At 40.5% G+C, this 23,235-nt stretch overlaps 1 protein-coding gene across 1 annotated transcript in view; it reads right to left on the reverse strand.

Moving 5' to 3' along the window:
• The window catches only part of meis1a (Meis homeobox 1 a), a 50,574-nt gene that overhangs the window by 25,211 nt on the left and 2,128 nt on the right, over positions 1–23,235 (reverse strand). The window contains exons 2-8 of the mRNA XM_044189438.1: positions 21,622–21,854; positions 19,065–19,206; positions 16,508–16,558; positions 16,337–16,387; positions 15,797–15,943; positions 10,982–11,093; positions 2,837–2,982 (exon numbers count right to left, since the gene is read on the reverse strand). Coding sequence (XP_044045373.1) covers positions 2,837–2,982; positions 10,982–11,093; positions 15,797–15,943; positions 16,337–16,387; positions 16,508–16,558; positions 19,065–19,206; positions 21,622–21,854 — 882 coding nt within the window. The remainder of the gene's footprint in view (positions 1–2,836; positions 2,983–10,981; positions 11,094–15,796; positions 15,944–16,336; positions 16,388–16,507; positions 16,559–19,064; positions 19,207–21,621; positions 21,855–23,235) is intronic.

Here is a 23,235-nt window from a genome sequence, read left to right on the forward strand (position 1 = left end):
GACACACCCTGTTTAAACCCAAGCAGACAAACCTGTGCTTCTACACTCACACTGTGAGTGAGCCATCACGCCTGGTTTTAACCCGAGCCTGCGTGTTGCTACGGCAATCTAAAAATTACAGTTTGGTTGGGTCCCATTCCTCTTACTGGGGGAAAAGGCTCTAAAAAGTTCACAAAGCAGCTGCTTATGTAACTATTCACTTATTAGTCGGATTAGTGTTATGTAATGAGCTATGGTGTTGGAGACCTTCATAATTCTAATAAAATGCATTTTATTTGTCAAAACAAAATTCTACACATCATACACAATCCATCATAAACATTGAGTGCAATTGATCACATCAGATTTCTTCATTTACAGATATCCGCGAATATTCTGGCAAAGAAAATGTGCAATACGCATATTTCAAGAAACGTTCCTGGGAGGCAGAAAAATGGAAGACCCTTGAGTAAGTTACTCCTGATTGGTTGCACAGCAGTTCCCTGCTATTAATGTGTGTGTGTGTGTACAAGTGAATGAGTGGCACACTGTAAAGCACTTTGGATAAAAAGCGCGATGTAAATGAAGTCCTGTAAAGTCCATTTAGCACTAAAACACAGTTTTTGGCCTTGAACAGAAAGGGTTAAGCTGCACTATGCATTATTTTTTATTTTAAGTGGGAAACCAGCAGTAAAATGTTTTTAACTTTGTCAAAGTCAAACCTATTATATTTGGATTGAGTCACTAAAAGAAGCTGAATCCCCCGCTAAGCTCACAAGTTAACAGTAATTATCAATTATGAAGAAGAAACCAAACTTCTGGATTTCACATTTTGAAATCTGGTACAAACACATTGCTGAACACAGCACAAAGAACCTGAAACACTGAACACTGCCACACGCAAGATGAACATTTGTGTTTTTACTGCACTTGGACGTCTTAGCGTCGACTGATTCTGGGGAATTATGCGGCAGGAAAATGCTGAGTCATGAGCAACCTCCGTCCTCCCTGCATTCAATTATCTTCGTGCAGTGATTGCAACTCATTGTATCACTGCTAACTTTTGGGAAGCTTAGCAACACTCGTTAGAGCTTGCTCCGTTCTGTGGTGCATTATTACAAACACTGTATACATGTGTTAACGCTTGTGTAACGGATGATGTAGACAGAAGTGCAGAAGGTCACTTTCAGGAATCGATAAGTGGAACTGAAAGAATATTATAAAGTATGATAAACTGCGTTCCTCCAGTACAAACTGAATTAGAGTTAGTTCAGGTCACAGCTCTGCTTTCCGCCTGTCGGGACGCCTCTGAACAGCCCACAGGTGAAATACCTGGACCACAGCATAGGTCAAAGGTCATGACTGAGAGCGTCCCCAGGTTGTGAGCAGGTCAAGCAAAGAAGTGGAAGGTCACAGTTTCCATCCTCCAAAACAAGAGTCAGACGCACTCTACACCTGTGACACTTTACACAACTGTGAAATATGGCGTTTCTTTTATGATTTATAATAAAAGAAATAAAAGAAAAGTATTCTCGTGTCTTATGTGCAATAACTACCAGCCGTGACAGCGTGGCTGGTATTGTTTTCACTGTGTGTGTGTGTGTGTGTGTGTGTGTGTCATCTTGGCAAAATGTGGCCCTGGAGACACCTACTGTAGCGGGAACTATCACACCAGCGGTTTTGAGTACTTTGCTTCATATGTCGATAGCGATAGCATCACAACCGTGCAAGATGCAGTCACGAAACTTCACAGGTGTGTAGTTGAGATCAAAATGAAGGCCGAGTTCGAAGAAAGGTGTGGTCTGAGAAAGTGCGGCAGAAGTAGGGGGGTAGGAAGTACTTTACCCCCACTTTACATCCCTGGCTCGCATTCATTTTAATCTACACATAATTATTACCGGCTGCAATAACCCCCTCTGCGAGGACGGTTAGGCATTTTGAATACATCTGGCACCTGTTTCGCCAAACTCACTTCTCTCCCGTCATGTGTTCACTGCACCACACACTGGCGTCGCGGCTGGGGTGATCCCTTCGCAAGATGGTCTCTAGCTTTTCATATAATTTGGGCTGTGCTCAAACCGTAATTACATAAACAAAAATATGAATTAGTAAGAATTGTCAGTGCTTTAAAAGGAATATTCCATTATTTGTGTTGGAGAGATTATCTCATAGCACATTGGATTGGTTAAATTACGCAATCATCCACATTCATATCCCAAATAAATATACTTCTAAGCTAACTGTTGTATGCTAAACAAAGTGTATGTGTGCTAAAGCCTGTTATGTATGCTGAAGTGGAGCTAACTATTGCTGAACCTAGTGTCTTCTACTTAACATGGAGATAAGTATGGCTGAATGTAGAGTATGCTACATAGTTAGCATACACTGTGTTAACTACTGTCATTGTACACACTGTATTCTAACGTCTTAGCGCGGAGCTTACTATGTTACGTATGTCTAAAAGTGAGCATTGTTATCACACAGCATAATGCCTGCTGTCATTCAACACATAGCTCAAGTGTTAGCATTAAGCCTCAACGTGGTGTATGTAAGATAGATGTAGCATTAAGTCTACTGTCTGAAAGTTAGCATGGCCAACCATCACTCAACATAACGTATGATAAAGTGTTAATATGAAGCTGACTATTAGTCAACATGCTCGAATGACAGTTGTGAGGTTGCATTTTCAACATGGGAGGTCAAGTTTATTATATGTGAGAATACGTAAGGTGACCGCAAACAAAATGGACGTAAGCATACCACCCACTGATAATCTGAATTTCTACTTTCTCAACATTTTGAGCAGCTAAATGCCAAAAACAGTGAATGAGAATGAACGTGAGGTTGACGCACTCACCGTCAGGTGCTGAAAAAGCCAGGCTCTCAGGATGTTGGTGGCCACTTTGGGGAAGATGCCTCTTTTTTTGTTGTGCAGTTTGTCTTTATCCGGGTCGTCATCGTCCCCTGTGCTGGGAGACGCCATGCCGTTGTCCAGACAGTCACCTGATCAACACAAAGAAGAAAGAAACCCACTGAACTTTATGTCATTGTCTCGACAAAAAAAAACAACAACGTTTCCAAACATACCAAACATGTCAGGCTAGTTGGTTCATATCTGACGAACTTCAACCATTTCTGAAGCTGGTTTTGTCGAGACCTAAATCTCATGGTTAAAAAACTTAAAGCCTGAAGAGCAATTTAACACCTTGTTTTAGCTTGAACACACCCAGAATCACTCAATTTCCTCTGGAAGAAGGCAAAGAAAAGACATTACTATTTAAGTTTCGAAAAGCTTAAAAGATGCAGTTTTAAATATGATGGGTTCAAAGGATCAAATATGCGGATCATCAGGTGGGCGGGGCCCAGTTTGCCAGCGAGCTGGAAACAGATGATCCGCTGTGGCGAAGGGAGCAGCTGAAAGAAGAGGATTTACTATATATCCCCGTGGTTGCAGAGGGCTGGTTACACAGCCAGCTAGCTAACGTTGGCACATTTTAGCCAGCGCATATGACGCCTCTCAGCACTTTTCTCACATGCCTTTCCTCATGTACTTTCCCTGCACAGATTTCCTCAGTTCATGAGTGGATTCAAACTGGTGACCCTGCAGTCACACCGGTCTGCCCTGCTCTGTAACCCTCTCTGTGTCCCACCATCCCCCCGCAGGTTTTGGATCGTGGCGCATAATGCAGCATTTCAACTGAAAACCACTAAAAGCTGCCGGGCCCGGTGTTTTTACTGCACTTTCTCTGCCTGTTTTAATGAGGCTCATTTTCTCCTCAGTGTTTTTAACAGCGCCGGGCCAAGGTTAGGGCGACAGTCCCGGCAGCCTGCAGTAGGAGCTCTAGGCCCTGCCGCCCTGCCCCGAGTCAGCGGTGGACAAGGGCCTCGCTAAGCCTGAACAGAGGCAGGATTCTGTCGCGCAGCAGAGCCTGAAAAGGTGGAAATAATCATAAAAATGATGCGTAACTCCATAAACAAGCTCTCAGCCTCATTAGGCCGAACCACAAGCTCCCCGAGGCTGATTTACACTCCTGCACCCGCACTCCCTCGCTCCTCTCTCTCCTTAGAGAGCTTAGGAAAGAGGTCCCACCAAACCTGCTAATGGTTTGTGACAACTCGGCTTCACAACAACCTGTGAACTAAAGGAGAGGAGGAGGAAGACTGTGGGTGATGAAAAGAAGGAAGAAAATCGAGTGGTTTTTTCTTTTAAACATTATTTTTTTTATTTCTGGCATTTCTGCTCAGATTTTTTAAGCAAAAATTGAAAATGTGAAAAAAACCCCCAGGTGGATGGAAATATAATGGCTTTTGGAGGCAAAGGCAGTATTTAAAACCATAGAGCTGTATCTAGAAGCATTAAAATGCGTCACAATGTCCTAAAAACAATGCTTTCATCTTTATCTCTTAGCCAATGGGAATGAACAACAAGGGATTGCTGATTGGCTGTGGGACAGTCGTGGCCAATAGGATCCAAAACAACTGGCCGACTGGCAAACAGGAAGACATTCATGGTGGGACAACGCAGCTGTAGCTTCACTTGTAAATCAAGAAACTGACCAAATATTCTACTACAAGACACTCTGATACTTAGGAAATTACGTTTCATTCCACCGAAACTTTGTTGAAAAAGTGTCAGTTTGCCAAAGAGTGTTCTTCCAACAGCCCTTGAGTTCTGTTTGCACAGCATCATGAATCTCTCTCTCTGCTCTACACATGTGAGATAAAGGAAAACAAACAAACACATGAAGCGGTCCAGTCGTGCTGCCTGCCTCCTCCATCGCTGCGCTCTTTAAGAACTGTTTGTACAACATTTTATTATCCGTGGTCTGTTGGAAGAACGCTCACTGGAGAGAAAGAGAAGGGAGAGAGTCTTTATTTTCCACCACATTTCCACTACGGACCATTTCTCCTCTTTGCTGGCGATGGTGGGAGGGGTCAGATGAATAAGAGCCAATCCAACGCTCTAATAAAGGTGACCTCACTGCTGAGGTCAGTCTTGGAATAAAACCACAGACAGATGAAGGACTGAGATGAAACTGAACACAATATATCCTGCTGTGAGATTTTAAACACATATAGGAGGTTGGAATGGCTCTAAATACACCATATGGCCAAAAGTATGTAGACACTGGAACATTGCAGCCATGTATAAGAGCCTCTACTCTTCTGGTTTCAGTCTTTCCACCAGATGTTTGAACCTGCTGCAGGGATTTGCTCCCATTCAGCCGCAGAAGCATCAGTGAGGTCCAACACTGATGTTAGGTGATCAGGTCTGGCTCACAGTCGGTGTTTCAGGTCATCCAAAAAGGTGTTGGATGGGGCTGAGGTCAGGTCAAGTTCTTCCACACCAAACTGGGAAAAACCATTTCTTCATGGAGCTGCTTTGTGCACAGGGACATTGTCATGTTGAAACAGGAGAGGGACAAACACAAACTGTTGACACAAAGCTAGTTGTCACACTGTTGTCTAAAATATCATTGAAGGCTGTAGCATTAAGATTTGCTTTATTGGAACTAAGGAGCCCCAAAAAAAACAGAACCAGACCAAAAGTACACTGAAGTATGTGGACATCCCCGCCCCTTTTAGACATATAGCGCACTACAATGCCCATCTATGGACCATAATTGGCTGCGGCTATCTATCTTTGTAATCATGAATAAAACACTGCAACAGCTGTTCAAATGATCTAAAAATCTTACTTCATCCCGCCATTACCTGCACTGCAAAAGAATCTGAAGATATCTGTTTGGATGTTTTGTAGTCGACTCTTCTGCTAAGTTGTTTGAGGAATAGTTCGACATTTGGGAAAATGTGCTTTCGTTCTGAAGGTGATATATTGAGGAATATTGATATCACTGTCATGTCTTTGCATTTCACTAGAGCTGGAACCAGAAGGTGATTAGCCTAACTTAGCATAAAGACTGGAAGCAAGGAGAAAAAACAAAAACAGGTTTACCAACAGCTCTACAGTTCACTAATTCACAATTCATCTGTACACTACCAGAAATGTAAAAATGACATTTTGCCATTTTAGGTGGAGGTGCTGGAACTATTTCTTGTTGAACAACAGGAGGTGCAGGTTTCCAGGTTTGGTACCATCATGCCTGTACAGAGACCTGTTGGGAGGATGGATACACTGTTTGTTAAGAAATAGTTCCAGCAAGTAACTCCCCCTCTTTAACTGTTCAATCCACACACAAACAGGAATTTAAAAAAGACAAACAAGATACAGCGTGTGAATTAGTGGGCTTTAGAGGTGTTGTTAGATGTATTTTTGAATTTTGGACAGAGTCAGGTTAGCGGTTACCCCTCTGCTTTAATGCTAAGCTAGGCTAACCACATCCTGACTCCAGCTCTGTACTGAACACAGACATGAGACTGATATTGATCCCCTCATCTCACTCTTGGAAAGTAAGCAAACACGTGTATTTCTCTCTCTCTTCACTACACATCCAACGACAGAGAAAGCCCATTCAAAGTGACAGTATTATGGTCTTTTATGCTGAGGACATGTTTCTCTGTTTATGTTCTCCAGGATGGCAAATTAACACCGAGCGCTGGCCAAATATGCCGGGGCATTTGGCTGTGGCTTCTGAGTTAGCCTACAGTTAGCAGATGTCATTTGAAGTCCTGCTGAACTGAGGTTTTTCAGTAACGTCAAAGAAATCTCTTATTAACCACATTTGGCTCCATCACGGAGGTCAACTGGGGAGCTGGCTGTGTGTAAGTGATGTTTAAATCTCTACCGGCCAACAGAGAACGAGCTGAAGCAGCTTGTGGTCTGGCTGCTGATACATCCAGCCAGAGTGAACAGTCTGATAAAGCAGATTTGTTTCCAAATGGAGGTGCGACACAGTTTGTCTTTAGCCCCATCGTCTGTACTCCAACTCGGGGTTGGAGCTTGACAGGTCAACTCAAAGGAAAATTCATTTATTTTACAGACCGGATCTCACTCTTGTAGTTTTTGCTGACACAAGTAACCACAGCTTCGTATCCGAGGCCAACAGGACTCAGGAAGCAACATGAGAATCAGGTTTTAATAAAATCCCTAGTTTAATTAACCTAATTTAACCTAACTTTCAAACCCACATAAGTCGAAACAAAGGTGAATGTACTATGATGTCTGTTAAAGTTGTCCACCGCCTTTTAAAATTGTATACGTGTACTTGTAAATAGGTTACAGTAGTTGTGCAAGATCTAATGGAAGCTTACAACAAACAGGTTGGTCAGTAATTTTAACATTCACCATTGTTTTCACTTCCAAATTGGTTCAAATAATATACTTAAACTATGAATTTAACCATAAACAACAGTAACAGCGCGCTTACACCAGAAGCCTCATGAGCGCTGCTGGGCGCTCTGGTCCGCAACAATCAGTTTCTCCTCCATTGTCAGTGTGGAACAAATATTTGCTAGGAACTTCAGTACAAAGGGAGACATTTACAAGGGGAAGAAAATCAAATCTGATTTTGCAGATCAGCTCTGCTCAACTTCAACTCGTCGCTCTGGTTGCTGGCATTTGCCGCTCGCTGCTGCCACGGCGTCGGACGGCTCTCGTCGCCAGCTGCCACTGAACATGAATGACTGCTTTTGTAGCTCAAGAAGCTTCTGGTGTGAGCGCATGGTTACAGTCTACAGCCATGCTCGCGGCTTTACTTAGGTATAGTGGTGCGGGGAGCTAAATGCTAACACATCTTAGTTTAGCGAGTTAGCATGCTAGCATTTGCTAATTTGCACTAAATAACAAGTATAGCTGAGGCTCATGGGGTTGTCAGGTATTCATAAATCACAGGATTGGACAAATAAAAAACATAAACATAAACATAAATGTCATAAATACCAAATTTCAAGGCAATTCATCCAACAGTTGTTGATATATTTCACTAAAAACCGCAAGCGTCAACCTCATGGTGCTATATAATAATTCAGTGGATCATCAAAGCCATTAGAAGTCATCGTTTGGGGACCATGAATGTCTGTACAAAGTTACATCTCAATCTGTCAAGTTGTTGTCGAGATAATTCAGTCTGGACCAAAGTGGTGGACCAACCAACAGACCGACCAGCAGACCGACTTTGCCATCCCTGGAGCCATGCCGCTAGCGTGGCTAAAAACAATGATTATATTAGCATCTGCAGCTCCCATATTAGAGCAATAGCCATGCGGTCAAAGCCCCAACAGAGTTGTTGAAAGTTCACAAAATAACTGCAGTCTTTGGTGGTGCTTAGATGTTATTGTCCAGTACAGCAGTAAATACACATTAATCACAGAACATGCAGAAAACCACAGGAACATGTTGGTTTTCCAGAAACACAGATGAAAGAAACCCTTAATGAGAAAAAACATTGTCTGGCTGAGGCTTGTGAAACAGAAACTAGCATGAAAAAAGCCAACATCCTGAGAGAGCCAAAGTCCATCACACTATTAAGGCTGATGTATGATGGGATTGTATTTGCTTGATTAACAAATCTCTTATAATATAAAACTCAGCCGTGCTGGTTGCTCCTTTCTTTGAAGGTCAGACTCACAGGTGAACCCGGCAGCGGTCCCCCCACGGTGGTGTAAAACTGTAAATGTGGGCAGCAGATAGAGAAACCACAGGGCTTGTTTCAGTTGGCCTGCTAACAGACACATGCTAACAGAACCGGCTGGACTGAGACCAGCAGCATGAAGCCAGAGCTGCTGGACCCGAGTGTGTGTTTTAAAGTGGAACTACATTTAGTGTGTGTTTATTATATCAAAGGTGCATATGTTTCTGTTGTTGTCATTATCTGTGCGTGTATGCGGCAATGTTTATGTGTATTTAAAGTACGGCTGTCACTAGTCATTATTTTCTTTATTGATTAATTTGCCAACCATTTTCTTGATTAATGAATGTAAAACGCCTGTAAAACGTCAGAAAAGTGAGAAATGCCTAATCACAATTTACCAGAGGCCAAAGTGACATTTTCAAATTCCTTGTTTTGTCCAACCAAGACTCCAAACTCACAAAATATTCAGTTTACTATAATAAGAAACAAGAAAATCTGCAAATATACACATTTAATAGACTAACTGGTTGATATTCATATTAATCAACTAGTCATTTTAGGCGTAATTTGAAGTCCAACTGAAATTAAATTGCTTTTGTTCTGTTACAGCACACATTTCTGCTCTGTAAATCACCTGCGCTGTGCTCCACTTTCAGAAAAAAAAATCCGAAACCAAAAAGGGAGATATTTTATGGTTTCATGATGGCGGCCCTTATTTTTGCATCAATCGTTTGTTCTCCCTGCTACTAGATGGAGAACTTGTTTCCATACAGCCAATCAAATCGCTTTGTTTTAAAACCATATTTGCAGTAACGTCACCGTTTTCTCACATGCAGACGCTCACACTCACTGAACAAGTATGAACAACAACCCACATTAGCTTTCCTGCTAACGTGAACACACGTCTTGATCCGCACCTTTGCTTGTTGAACGAGCGACCAAAGAGAAAAGCGCACTGCTAACGTCAGTTTGCAGTCTACGGAGCTGATTAGCTGCTCAGCTGCAGCACATTAAACAGCACGTAAACTTATCTGCAAATGTCAAGATCAGTTGTGCGTTCTTATTCTTCAACACCACTGCTACAAAACACCGTATGTCGCCCACTCATAGGCTTAGAGAGTAAAGCAACATTTCTGATATTTCTCCAAAGACGTTTTTTTGCTTCCTTTCAATAATAATAAAAAAAAAAATTAAGTTTAAAAATCACTATGACATTATTTTGGACTGCAAATAGGGATGACTAATTGGGATTTCAGTTGGATTTTAATTGTGGAAATAAAAATGTTTCCATCCTAATGTTGTGCAACTTTTAAGCATATTTTTAAAGAAATTGACAAATTAGTTTGAATGAGTTTAAAAGAATTCATGTGACTTGTGTGAAATGTTTCTTCTCTCCCCTCTGGTGTAATTTTTTACCTGCAGCCTGTTTTAGTTCATATTTTTGGATCGTTTTATCAGTACAACTACGTGTCTTTCTCAGCCGAGCATAAAGACATTTTGGAAATATTTAGGCCTTTTTCTCTCATTTCTGAATTTCCATTTAGATTTTTTATATTTGTGTTTTACACATTAGGTCTGTGTACGTAGGTCTGCTTGTTTAAGTGTGTATACTTTTTGTGTATTTATATATCGGTTTAAAATTAATTCTGTTAATGCATGTTTCAGTGTGAGTGTGTGTGCTGCACGCTGTGTTATTTCTATTTCCCCGTGTGTGTGTGTGTGTGTGTGTGTGTGTGTGTGTGTTCTGGGACATAAAGCTCTCTTTCTTCCAGCTCCGCTCAAAGCTCACGTCGTCTGTCAGCCTTCATCACTCTCTCACTCCCTCTTTTTCTCCACCGTCTCCTTTTATTTTCAAACTCACATCAAGTCCAACATGTCGGAAAACCTCTGCCACCCTTCATAAACCCACACACACACACACACACACTTGTTTCACTATCCCCGTGGGGGACAGGTTAGGGTAAGGGCCTTCCCTAGCCCCTTCCCCTAACCATCACAACTAAATGCCTAACCTTAACCCTTACTCTAACCATAACCTTAACCTAATTGTAACCTGTACCCTAAAACCACGTCTTCACCCTCAAAAAGCCGTCTCTACCCGTGGGGACCTAAATTTTTGTCCCCACGGAGACACAAGTCCCTGTGGGTTAGTGTGCATTCAGGTTAAAGTCCCCACCGGGATACAAGAACATGAAACACACCCACGCACACTCCTCGCTTTCATTTGTAAACCAGGAAAGAGAAAAATACACACACAGACCGGACTGTGAGTTCATATAAATTTGTAAAATATACAAACTTGCATTTATACTATTTGTACTACTGTAGATACATTCAGTAAGTCACATATGTGGACTGTAGGTGCAGAAATAGACGCACATAGACCGACCGGCTTGCGCAGTATGTTTCCGTCACTCCTGTCAGCCCAGTGTGATCATGGATGTACAGTAGAGCTCTGTCAGTAATCTCACCTTGTTCGCTGCTGTTGTCGCCGCTGTGAGACGTGTGTCCGCCGCTGGACGGTCCCGGCGTCCCGGCCGATCGGATCGATGCTGCGTCGTCGTGATCTCTGCTCCATGAAAGCTGCAGGGGGGAGGACACAGGAGGACAGCCAGTGAGACACAGATCAGAACAATGACATCAAATGTAGTAAAACAGAGCTTCAATCGGGTTAATGAATGAACACTGTAGTGTAGTAAGAAGAGAAGGCTGATGTCTTTTCCAGACATTTATCAAGTCATTCATCTGCTTATTTCATCTCATAGATCCAATTCATGTCAGAGCCAAAGACTTGCCTCCATTTGGGGGACAGACACCAGCTAGTCTTTCAGTTTCTGTTTTTATTAGGAGTTATAAGATCAGCAAAAAGCCCCAAAGTTGGATGCTCCTTCAGCAAAAGACAAAAAGTCCAGATCTCAGGTTTTCACACTCCCAAACGCTACGACAGAGCGATCAATACAATTTGTAATGTGTCACTAATTAGAGGCTTGTGCAGTTTGATTATTTGTTATCTCGTTCAGATAATAAACAAAACAAAAGAGGAAAACAGAAAAGACTTTCATGTTGAACTGCAGGGTGGTAATGCCAAACACTAGCAGTAGAACTTGTTCTATTATACTGATGTAAACAGCATTTATGTTGTTACTGGTTGAGGTGGAGCTCAGCTGAACGATTTCAAATATTGTTGGGATTATAATAATATATCTATAAGAATCTATCAAATTTTCTAATAACATTTTACATTACATTGTATACACTAATCACACAGTATGGTTCTAACTTGTGTAAAATCTGGTAACACTTTACTTTAATTCCCCCTATTTATTCTATTCATGCATATAAATATTTAATAAATAGTTTATAACACTATAATGTAGTTGTAAGCAGATAAAGTTTAATAATGGCACAGTATTTTCAGCAATTATAACTTCTATAACTATTGTCATTCATTATCTGTTTATACAGCAGCCTCCACTTATGGGCGTTCAAGGAGGAGTTATAGTTGTTGACAAATATATTAATAAACAGTTCTGCGTAATATTACATTATAGTGTAACCATTTATTAAACGTTTGTACTGTATACTGCTTATTTTCCTCAGTTCTTTCAGTGCTAAATGACAGAGACATGGCCACGATTCCCCCATTGCTAAAAAATCACTAAATGACATTTGAAATATATTGCTGAAAGGCTGATTCTTTGCAAAATATCATAATTTAAGTCGATCTCTTCGAGGCTCAGACTCAGAACAGCGCCACTTACAGAAAGTCAACCTGAATAAAAATAAAAGGGCATCGTGGTCCCACCCACACTGTTTGACTGACAGGTGATGAATGCAGAAACACCTCATCTAAACTGGTCCTCCGACCAAAAGGAGGCACTTGACAATGAAACCAGAGCTTTCGAGCTGCTGGTCATCCGACACTAAGCTGCTCGAGTTCACACTTCTAGGTGATTAAAGGGTTAAAGGCCTGACAAGTGGCTGCTGAGAGCTTCACTGTGAGGCTGATTTAAAACCTGCTCGGCTGGCTCAGAAAACAGACACAACCTGACTTTTCACCTCTATTATTTTAGCTTCTCTGGGAAAAGAGAGAAGTCTTCACGAGTCCAAGAGAAGAAAAGAATAAATATCAGTGTGTGTGTGTGTGTGTGTGTGTGTGTGTGTGTGTGTGGTCAGACAGATGAACCCACAGCAGTTTAAAACAGACTTGCAGATGTGACTTCTGCAGCTGGATGATCAAATCTATCCGTCCTTTTCTATTTTCTCTTTTTGGGAATTTCAACATTTCAGTTTTGTTTAACAAACCCTGCTGAGCTACTTTGATTGCAGCCAAAAATAGAATAATATCGTTTGATAAAATAATCTTAACTCAAGGTCCTCTTATCACCTTTTTCCGGAGCTTTCAACCACATGTCAGGGTCTTTATCAGGTCAGATCAGATTGGCCTCTATGAGAGGAAGGCTCTGACTGTTTGTGCTTATGCACCGAACAGCAGATCGGAGTACTGGACCTTCTTAGAGTCTCTGGGTGGGGTCCTGGAAAGGATACCGCCTAGGGACTCTAGTTCTGCTGGGGGACTTCAACGCGCTCACGTGGTTCAACGATGGAGAAACCTGGAGGGGGGTGATTGGGAGGAATGGCCTGCCCGATCTGACCTGGTGCTTTGTAATTGGACTGTGCTAGTCATGGATTGGCCACACCAAACACAATGTTCGAGCGAGAATGGACTGATCCATAAGTGTACTTGGTACCAGAACAACTTAGGCCAAAGAATGACGATCAACTTTGAGGTCGTATCATCAGATCTGCGGCCGAATGTCTTGGACACCCGGGTGACGAGAGGAGCAGAGCTGTCAACTGGTCACCGCCTGGCAGAGGTACACACATCACATCTACAAGCATATATGTGTGAGACGTACATGGACCTGCACTATATTTGTAATTTACACATTTTGTCATATATCAGATTTATGTATGGGATTGTTCTGTATGGAGAAATAGTCCTTTTGGCCCCCATGGCATCACATACAGCCCTTACTGAAGACGTTAAAACGTGTTTTAAAAAAGGCTTTAAAACATTCGGAATTAAACACATCGTTTTATCCGGAGCTGATGGTGGAAGTAGCTAACGAGTGAGCCATCTTGTTTCTTTCTAATCTTTGTTCAGAGTTGAACATGTGCAGTATTGATCGGGCAAGGATGTACAGATCGGGTAGCGACAATACGCACCGGTCTTGATGGTCTTGTTGGGAAAGCGTGCAGAGATGCAAAAAATTCTCCTCAAATGCCTTAAAACAAAAGTAACGAGCTTTGAAAATGTAAGGAGTAGAAATGACAGATATTTGTATAAAAATGTAGGGGGTAAAAGTAAACAGCCGGACAGATCTGGCAAACCGAAACGTGTAGTGAGGGTGAACTGGCAACGTCTGGCTGAGGCCCCTGTCCACGAGGTCTTTAACTCCCACCTCTGGAAGAATTTATCATGTATCCCAGGGGACGTTGGGGACTTGGAATCCGAGTGGGCCACGTTCAAAGCCTCTATTGTGGAGTTGTGGTCAGGAGGTCGTCTGTGCCCGTCGTGGTGGCAACCTGAGAATCCACTGGTGGACAACAGCGGTGAAGGAGGCCGTCAAGCTGAAGAAGGAGGCTTTTGCATCCAGGGTGTGGGAGGAGTTCGGGGAGGCTATGGAGTTTGGAGGCTTTCGGTTGGCCTCAAGGAAGTTCTGGCAAACCATCAGATGCCTCAGGAAGGGAAAGCAGGGCTCGGCTCAGGCTGTGTTCAGCTGGGGAGGAGAACTGCTGACCCAGACTGGGGATATTGTCGAGTGGTGGAAAGAGCACTTTGAGGAACTCCTGAACCCGACCAACGCGTCCTCCGTGGAGGAGGCAGAGTCTGAAGACTCGGGGGAAGCCTCGCTCATATCCCTGGCAGAGGCAGTTAAGGAGCTCCCCATCGGCAAGGCGTCAGGCTGATATGCCTCTTCAATGTTGCGAGGAGGTCGGTGACATTGCTGAGGGAATGGCAGACCGGGGTGGTGGCTCCCCATTTTCAAAAAGGGTGTGCTCCAATTATCCGGGCTGCTCAGCCTCCCTGGGAAAGCTTATTCGTCCGACCGATTGTTGAACCTCAGATCCAGGAGGAGCAATGCCGATGCTGTCCGGGTCGTGGAACAGTGGACCAGCTCTTTACCCTTGCTGGATTATTAGAGGGGTCATGGGAGTTTGTCCGTCTACATATGTTTTTGTGGAGTTGGAGAAGCGCTTCTGACTTACAATTCAATTGAACTGCTCACAACTCAGAGACTTAGGCACTGCAGGGCCTCAAGTAGACATTGCTTTGTATTACAGGATCACAAGCAAAAAAGGATGGGAACACTACTCTAAGGTCAAGTAACCCAAATCTGAACCCTGTGGGATTTTTAGTTTTTAATTGGGCTGGGTTTCCAATTATTGCTAAGATTATTTTGCCATTTGTAAAATAGTGTCAAGTCCGATCTCTCATGAGCTCATTTTTGTTTTATGTCAGCAGCAAGATTCAGACCAGGATCAGTGCTGATAAATATGACACCTAAGTGACTTTTCTAGAAAGAGTGCAGGAAGTGGTTGAAGTGAATTGATAAACTTAAGTGAACTCTGAAAGTTCTCACTTTGAATCACAGTTAAGATCCTTTAATTATCAGGACTATTTTCTTTAAATGCTTATCATTTATATTTCTAAGTCCTAACAACTTGTAACCCTTATTATGCCAAAGAATATAAGTTGGCGTTTAGTTCTTCGCACTGTTGATATTTTATAACCCAGCATGCACTTCAACAAAATCAGGGAATTTGGGAATCTTTGAATGATGCAATTTAAAGTATCGATTGGCTGAGAGTAAGTAAAAGTACAAACTAAAGTAACAAAAAAGACATCAACCTTGTTTAACTTTTTAACGCTGAACTTCCATAATAAAAACTGTGATTTAAATTAGATATAAAACATTATTAATCCCGAAAGTAGGACTGCTGAGTTAATGAGACAAAACCCGAAACTGTGGATGCACGAAAGTCTGAATAGTCAAGTATCATCAAGTATTTCTGACCTTTTCTCTTAGGCATCAACAAAATACCTGTAAATACATGGTCTGTAACTCCTTTTGAAAAACATTGTTGTATATAACAACAAGTAAGATTGCAGCTCAGTCCCCTGCTGCTCTGTGTATCTGTACTAACAGCGTCATGACGAGACACTGTGGGAATCAGCAGCAGAATATATTTCAGTTTCCAGGAAGCGACGGTGAGCTCACCTGATCCATGTTGTTCCCTGATGACCTGATGAAGTCCTCGCTGTCCGATTTGTTTCCATCTCTGTCGTCTATAACCAGATCGATCGGCATTTTCCCTTTCAGACAGCTGATGTATCGATGACAGAAGTTATCACAAAGCTCATGAACCTGGAAATAAAATGTGTATTTAAAAAAAACATCTTAACACAGTCAGTACTTTTTTTTTTTAAATGATAGCATAGTTCCATAAGAGATCAAAATAGTCTCTTAATGGTCACTGCAAACAAAGATTACAACAAATATATAGTATGTATAAAAAATATATAATACCTAATATATAATATATACTAATATATATAAATAAATGTAAATATATAGTAAATAAAATTATAGGAATGTAACAGTGATATTATAGCAATATTATAGGATTACAATGGTTTTTGTTCAGGTTTAAACTTGGATTAGCAGTGGGCATCTTTACTTTAATCTCATTACTTTATATTAAACAGCTGATCAATAAAAAGGTCAAAGGTCACTGAGATAAATCTGTTTTTTTCTGACCTTCTCCAGCTCCAGGAGGTGGAAGCGCAGCACTTGTATCGCCTGGATCATCTATAAAAAAAACCCCAAATGATAATGATGTACAAATGAGACAAAAAGCAACACTTTTAATTGATAGTATAATAGTATTTAAAATCAGTACAGTGTAATAATAACAGTATAATAACTCACCAAATTATCCAGCTCTGGGTTTGATGAAAATAAAGGCCTCTCTGATCGGATCTAGACGCAGAATATTATAATTATTAAACAAGACAGCCAACTGCCCCGGGGCCCCAGACCCTCATAGGGCCCAAAGCCCCAACCACCAATGATAACGTTGGCAGATTTACCATCGAAGTTCTTAATAATCTTTGAAACAATAGGTCCTTGATTTCAGACAGAGCAAGACAAAACGCAGCTTATCATTTCTGTGTCTCTATCTACTGACTTTGCCAGCTGAAATGACTGAAAGATGAATGATTTTAAGAGCTGTAGCTAGCTAGCCAATTAAGCTATTGTTAGCTCCATGAGTTGGTTGAAAACTGTCTCCAGCTCACTTTTTAATGTGTCCAGCTGACTTGTTTTAAAACGAGAACCGCTATAAGAGGAGTCTTAAATATGCACTTGATGGCTACATATATGACGTCATGCTAAAAGGCTGAAGCTAAAGCTAACTGGCCCATGCAAAAAGTCATCATCCTCACCAGTTGATGACCCATGTAGAAGACACAAAGAAACACTGTTCTTGTATTGCAGCGTAGAGATAGTTAGCCCTAGTGTTTTGAGTACGATAAGGAAAACTGTAACTCAACTCTTGTTTCACTCTAACAACTCTGTTTGACTGTTTAGTGCACACACTTGGACAAGCAAGGCAGCTACTGCTTTATTGCTCCTCTTTTTCAGTATGCTTCGACTTTTAACGTCACAAAAGGCTTTTAGGATGAGGACTAACCAATGTGTTTGGTGAAAGTCACCCCAACTCGAATAACAGATATGCCAGGGTTGCTGGTTTGTAAACTTCCCCAAATGAAATGGTTAAAGCGCATACCACATAACCTCACTTCGATTCTTTGTCTCATGTCTCGACAACTGCTACAACTGTTATTATTAGTCTTATTACTATTATTATTATTACTATCACTATCATTCCTATTATTATTATTTTATTAATATTACCACTACAATACATTATTATTATTAGTTTTAAAATCCTGGGTGGAATTTGCATTGTGCCCCTCCCCCCCATAGGTAAAGTGCAATAAGATAACTTGTTATGAATTGGCGCTATATCAATAAAAATTGAATTCAACATGTCCCACCCCCCTGTCCCCACATTTCCTGTCTATCTCTGCCTATAAAGGCAAAAATCCCAGGGGAAAGAAACTTAAAAGAGAAGGCCAGAGCTGCCATGTACCACCAGCGTGATTAACACACTGTTAATGCATTTCTTGTTTTTGGTTTTGGAAAGGTGATTGAAAAAAAATAGACACCACCCTCCAAACTCTTAAAATGCTGAGTATCTCTCACTACAGCTCCACTCGCACCGCTTCGACAGAAATCCAAACCTTTACAGACCCGCTGGGCTTAGTTACAGTTGCTAAGCTATGATTGGACAATCTCTGTTCAGGAGACGGGTCGAACAAGTGGTCAGTTGAAAATTTGTCTGGTAACACTATGTACCACTAACGCACAATATAAACTGAAATGCTAGGAGCCTTAAGCTAACACCTGCATTATTACATCATCTTGTAGATGGGCCCCAATATTTTGCACATTCCATCCCCTTGATTTTAAACACTGTGCAGCTCTTTTCACTTTACAATAGATGTATTTAACATATTTTTATTGTAAATTTCTATTTTATATTCCTGATTCTTTTGCAGTGCTTGTCTTTTCTCCTACTTTGTATATTTTGACTGTTACGCACCACAACACCAAGGCAAATTCCTCGTATGTAGAAACCTACTTGGCAGAAAACAACTTTTTTTCTGAATTCAGTTAAATTTCTAGTTTTAAATACTTAATATTATTTCAGTTAATATTTCTCATAACGGTGAATATACCTAAATAAATACGTACTAAATTACCGCACACTAATTACTAACTAATATCAGTCGTGGAATGTAACTAAGTACATTTACTCAACTGTATTTAAGTACAATTTGAATTAGTTCTACTTTACTTAAATATTTCCATTTGATGCCAGTTTATACTTCTACTCTACTCTACACTACATTTATCTGACAGCTGTTACTTTGCAGATTTTATATAAAAATCCGATCAATTTATAAAATATGAAGCATTATTATAAATTAAACTACCCAACACAACAGTGTATAAACTTTTTTTATTTAGAAATGTATCTCAACCAGTTACAACGTTAAATTAAAATACTGCTTACATATTATTGCATCAACAACAATAATCCAATTATATATTCTGCACAGTGTACTATTACCTTTGATACTTAAAGTACATTTTGCTGCTAATACGTTTTTACTTTTAAGCACATTTTTACTTTAATGGAGTATGTTTACACTTTTTATATTTCTACTTTTTGTTAAGTAAACAATTTGAATACTTCTAGACGGATAAACATGGACGGGGGGGGGGGGTCAGTAGGGGCCCACAGCTCATTTTTGCCCAGAGGCCCCCTTAGAGGATTAATCCGGCCCTGGCCCTTTTTGATCCTTCAGATCTGTTCTGCATTAACGCTGACACGTGGATGAAATGTGTGTTCCTGTACCTGTTTGGAGAAGACGGCGATGTCCTCGTTGAAGGAGTCCGAGGAGCAGACGTCTCCACCGGTCACGCCGCTCTCTCTCGGCGTGCAGGTCGCCAATTCACATTTTTCAAAAATCAGTGCGAGCAGAGGGAATAAAGGATGTCTGCAGGAGAAAGAGAGAGAGAGAGGGGAGGAGGAGGGATCAGCTCAAAGTGCAAAACTGTATCACAAGTTTCCTGTTGCCTCAAACTGTCCTAAAAATCCATGAGAAACATTCAAGTGGCACACAGATTTAGAATAACCATCTTTAGAGCACTTTTATAAACAGACTTTACAGACTAAAAACAAAATTAAAAAGGAGTGTTTCATACAGTACATTAAATAATATACAGTAAACTTGCCCAGGTTTGGCGATATCCAGCCCTAAAATGCCTGTCTCCACCCCAATACAATGGCGGTGACTGGAACTTTATTTGTGGTTCTCACAGTATATTATTACAATTTTAAAAAAAGGGTCAATGGTTTTCATTGGGACTATTTCTGCAGTAGAAAGTGTTCTTCCAAACTGTTTACATTGGTGGGAAACAAACATTGTATTGGGGTGGAGGCAGAAATCTGAAAACCTGGACAAACAAAACCAAAACGATCTGCATGGCACCACCAAACCGTCCTCAAGAAAGGGAATGAATTACCCCTAAAATGAAGGCACACAGCTGTTAAAGCACAAAACTAAACAAAAAGAAAAACCTTTATTATTCATTGTGGCTACATTATTAAAAACAAGAAAACACACACAAACACAAGGATGAGTTAAAAACTAGTTTAAAAGAAGCAAACTCACAGTTTTATTTCTGAAACAATTTTTCGAGATTTAAAAGTTTACGCTGACTAAAGTAAGTGGATCTCCTGTGGTAAATTGAACAGACTGGACTGGATTGAATGTTGAGAAAGATCCATTTGAATGTGGAATAATAAAAAAAATTCAATTAAATTTCAATTTAACTGAAGAAAGTGATTTGACACCCAGCTTAATAAATCCAGCAGGCAGTCTTTCAGTGATGCTAAGGTCAGAATGTTTCATCAAAAAGGTGTAGTTGACCGTCATTAGCATTAAAATTAAAATGCCATGACACACTGTATATAATGTTGTCAAAGCGAAGCCTATGTGGAGAAAACAGAAAAGACCCCAGAATCGAACCATGAGGAACTCCAAACATTCTTTGGCAGAAGGAGGTTTGAGGTTAAATTACAATATAACATGGAGACAAACGTGAGCAGAAATGAATGGGACTACGCCCTGTAGCATGGACAGGCAACCCACCAGGCGACATCTTAACTGGAGTTGTACCATACTCTGATTATTGTGCCCAAATAAACATGGCCAGAGAGCTATTTTGATAATTAACGTTTCAGTTATTTTTAAATATATTTTAACATTTGCAGCCCCTCAAATGTGAGGACTTGCTGCTTTTCTTTTTTTTTTATATATATATATATATATATATATATATATATATATATATATATATATATATATGATGGTAAACTGAATATCTTTGGACTGTTGGCCAGATAAAATGAGCAATTTGAAAATGTCATCTTTGGCTCTTGGGGATGGGCATTTTTAACTATTTTCTGACATTTTATAGACAAAACAATTAAATCGATAAATTGAGAAAACAATCAGCAGATCAAACAATTATGAAGTGATTAAAAGGGAAATCAAGTGAGTTGATTTGACGAAGTTTTTTACACTGCGACTTTACGCCAGAAGCAACAAGTGGAGCAGCTGTAGCTGCTGACGGAGCAGAATGGATCCTGCTGCTCTGACAGTCAACAAGCAACCAAAACTAGTGTTTGTTAATGTTTTTAATTTTCAAAGAGTGCGGCAGTGTTAAAAATTTGCAGGTCAAAAGCTGAAGTTGTGTTTTTAAAGGAGTAATCTATATGACAGGAGCTGAGGTTGGACATAATAAATCTTATTAAAAGAAAGAAAGAAAGAGCCACGTGGCCTTTGCTCTAAATTTGTTAACACTGAAAAGGTGCTGCGCTTTTACTCAAGAACTGTACTTAATTATAATTTTGAAGCACTTGTGCCTCGGAGATATTGTACTTTTTACTGCATTACATTTATTTAACAGCTGTAGTTACTTTGCATATAAAGATATTATCTACAAAACCTAATAATAATAATAATGAGCATATAAAATACAATGCAGCTCAACCTCTCACTTTTAATGATACAATGACAGAATGACAGAAGTCATTTTCCTGTACTTTGTGTACTTTTACTTGTCGTGGAGCATTTTTACATTGAGGTGCTTTAACTTAAGTAAAGGATCTGAATACACTTCCACCACTGATGAACAGTCTGTTTCAGTTTTCGCCTCCTTGCGAGCCAGCAGCAGGCTTCACTCCATCGCACTAACATACAGATAACTTTGGTCTGGCTCAGCTCGGCCTGGAATGGAACAGCTCAGATAAATCAAACATGAAATTACACAAAGAAACTATTTTTACAGAAGACCCTCATCAGTCCTGTTTTTTTTTGTTTTTTTTTACAGTAACATCATCATACCCATAAATGGCGTCTCTGTCCCTCTTGACGGCGTCCCCGGCTGTGGCGGCCATGCTGCTGCTGCTGCTGTGGGTGGACTGGGCGTACTGGTGTGGAGGGTATGGACCAGCAGCGGCGGTCAGGTGCACGGCCTGCAGAGAGCGGGCGGCAGCGGCATGGTGGTGGTGATGGTGGTGTGGGTCTCCATACACCCCACCCACCCCCTCCAGCCCGTACTGGGCCAGGTCTTCATACTGAAACACAGAGATAAGCGATGCGTGACCTTTGACCTCTTGAGCTGTCCTGTAGGAGCTGTTCGCTGACCTCGGCGGAGGTCAAAACGCCTCAAAATGGGAACGATAAATGTGGTGAAACAAACTGTGCTCAGGGTTTCTAAGCAGCGTGAGGACGTTTAATAGACTTGTCTCAGTAAATACAAAAAAGCCAATAAAATGACACAAACTGACATCAACAGACGCACAAATCAATGCTACTTTCAGCAAAAGAAACGCTGACTTAACTGATTTTGTTCCTAAAAGCAACAAGACCCTGACCCTTCTGTAACGAAGACTGAGGTGTGTAATACTGTGTGTACACCCCAATAACATTTGATTGGAAAAATACCTCTAACACATGAGAATATAATGAAATCCAATAGAAAGAGAGAGAGAAGAGTCAACGCCTCTCACAAACGGTGTCAATAAAACCCGATTACAAGCTACAGGTGTTCCTGTTATTATGTCCACCCCCCTGTTTATTTTGTCTAATATGACAAAATAATAAGTTTTAAACTTTTAAAACACCCAGTCTGTGTTTAAAAATCATACTTTCATAGTCTTATAAGATTTTTGATCACTGATTATTTTGTCCAGAGAAAAAAATAAATAATACAAATAAAACAATAAAACACGTCTTGAAGTAGAAGAACGATCCTACTTTGGGATTAAATAAAGGGGATGGACAAAATAACACAAACATCTGACAACAAAGTGGAGTTAAGTCTTCTCTGACAAACTAAACTGAGCTTCATTCACTTCAAGCATTTGTTGCATTGTGCGGGTGTTCCTGTTATTATGTCCACCCCCTGTTTATTTGGTCTAACGTGATCAATCCTGTGATATTATGGGAAAAACTAAGAGTTGTTAACTTTTAAAACACCTTTTTTTAAAAACACAAATGATATGACAGCAAAACAAATCAATTTTCAGATAAAATCCTAAAAATGAAAACATAAATCATACATTTCAGGTTAACTTTCCCTAAAAACAGCTGGAAGCTTTTTGAAACGGCGTCTCTCTGCAGGGGAATTCTCTGTGTTTGCATTAAACTGTGTGTAGGAGGTGGACAAAATAACACAAACACACCAAAACACGATGCAGTCTGTAAATATCAGACTGCATTGTTGAATAATATTCATATTCATTGTCCACCCCCATGTACGTTTTCCCAAAAATAACTTTTACTTCACTGTGTAATGAAAACAAGTATCGACTGTATCTTCAGAAAACAGGAATTGCTGTAAAATGTTTACACTGTTAGTATGTTGCATACTTTCAGTATGTACAGGCTTTCTCTGCAGGATAGATGATAGAAAGAGGTTTTTAAAGTAAGTCAATACGAGTTTAAACTTGACTA

This window comes from Siniperca chuatsi, linkage group LG3, assembly GCF_020085105.1.
Source record: "Siniperca chuatsi isolate FFG_IHB_CAS linkage group LG3, ASM2008510v1, whole genome shotgun sequence".
Classification (NCBI taxonomy): domain Eukaryota; kingdom Metazoa; phylum Chordata; class Actinopteri; order Centrarchiformes; family Sinipercidae; genus Siniperca; species Siniperca chuatsi.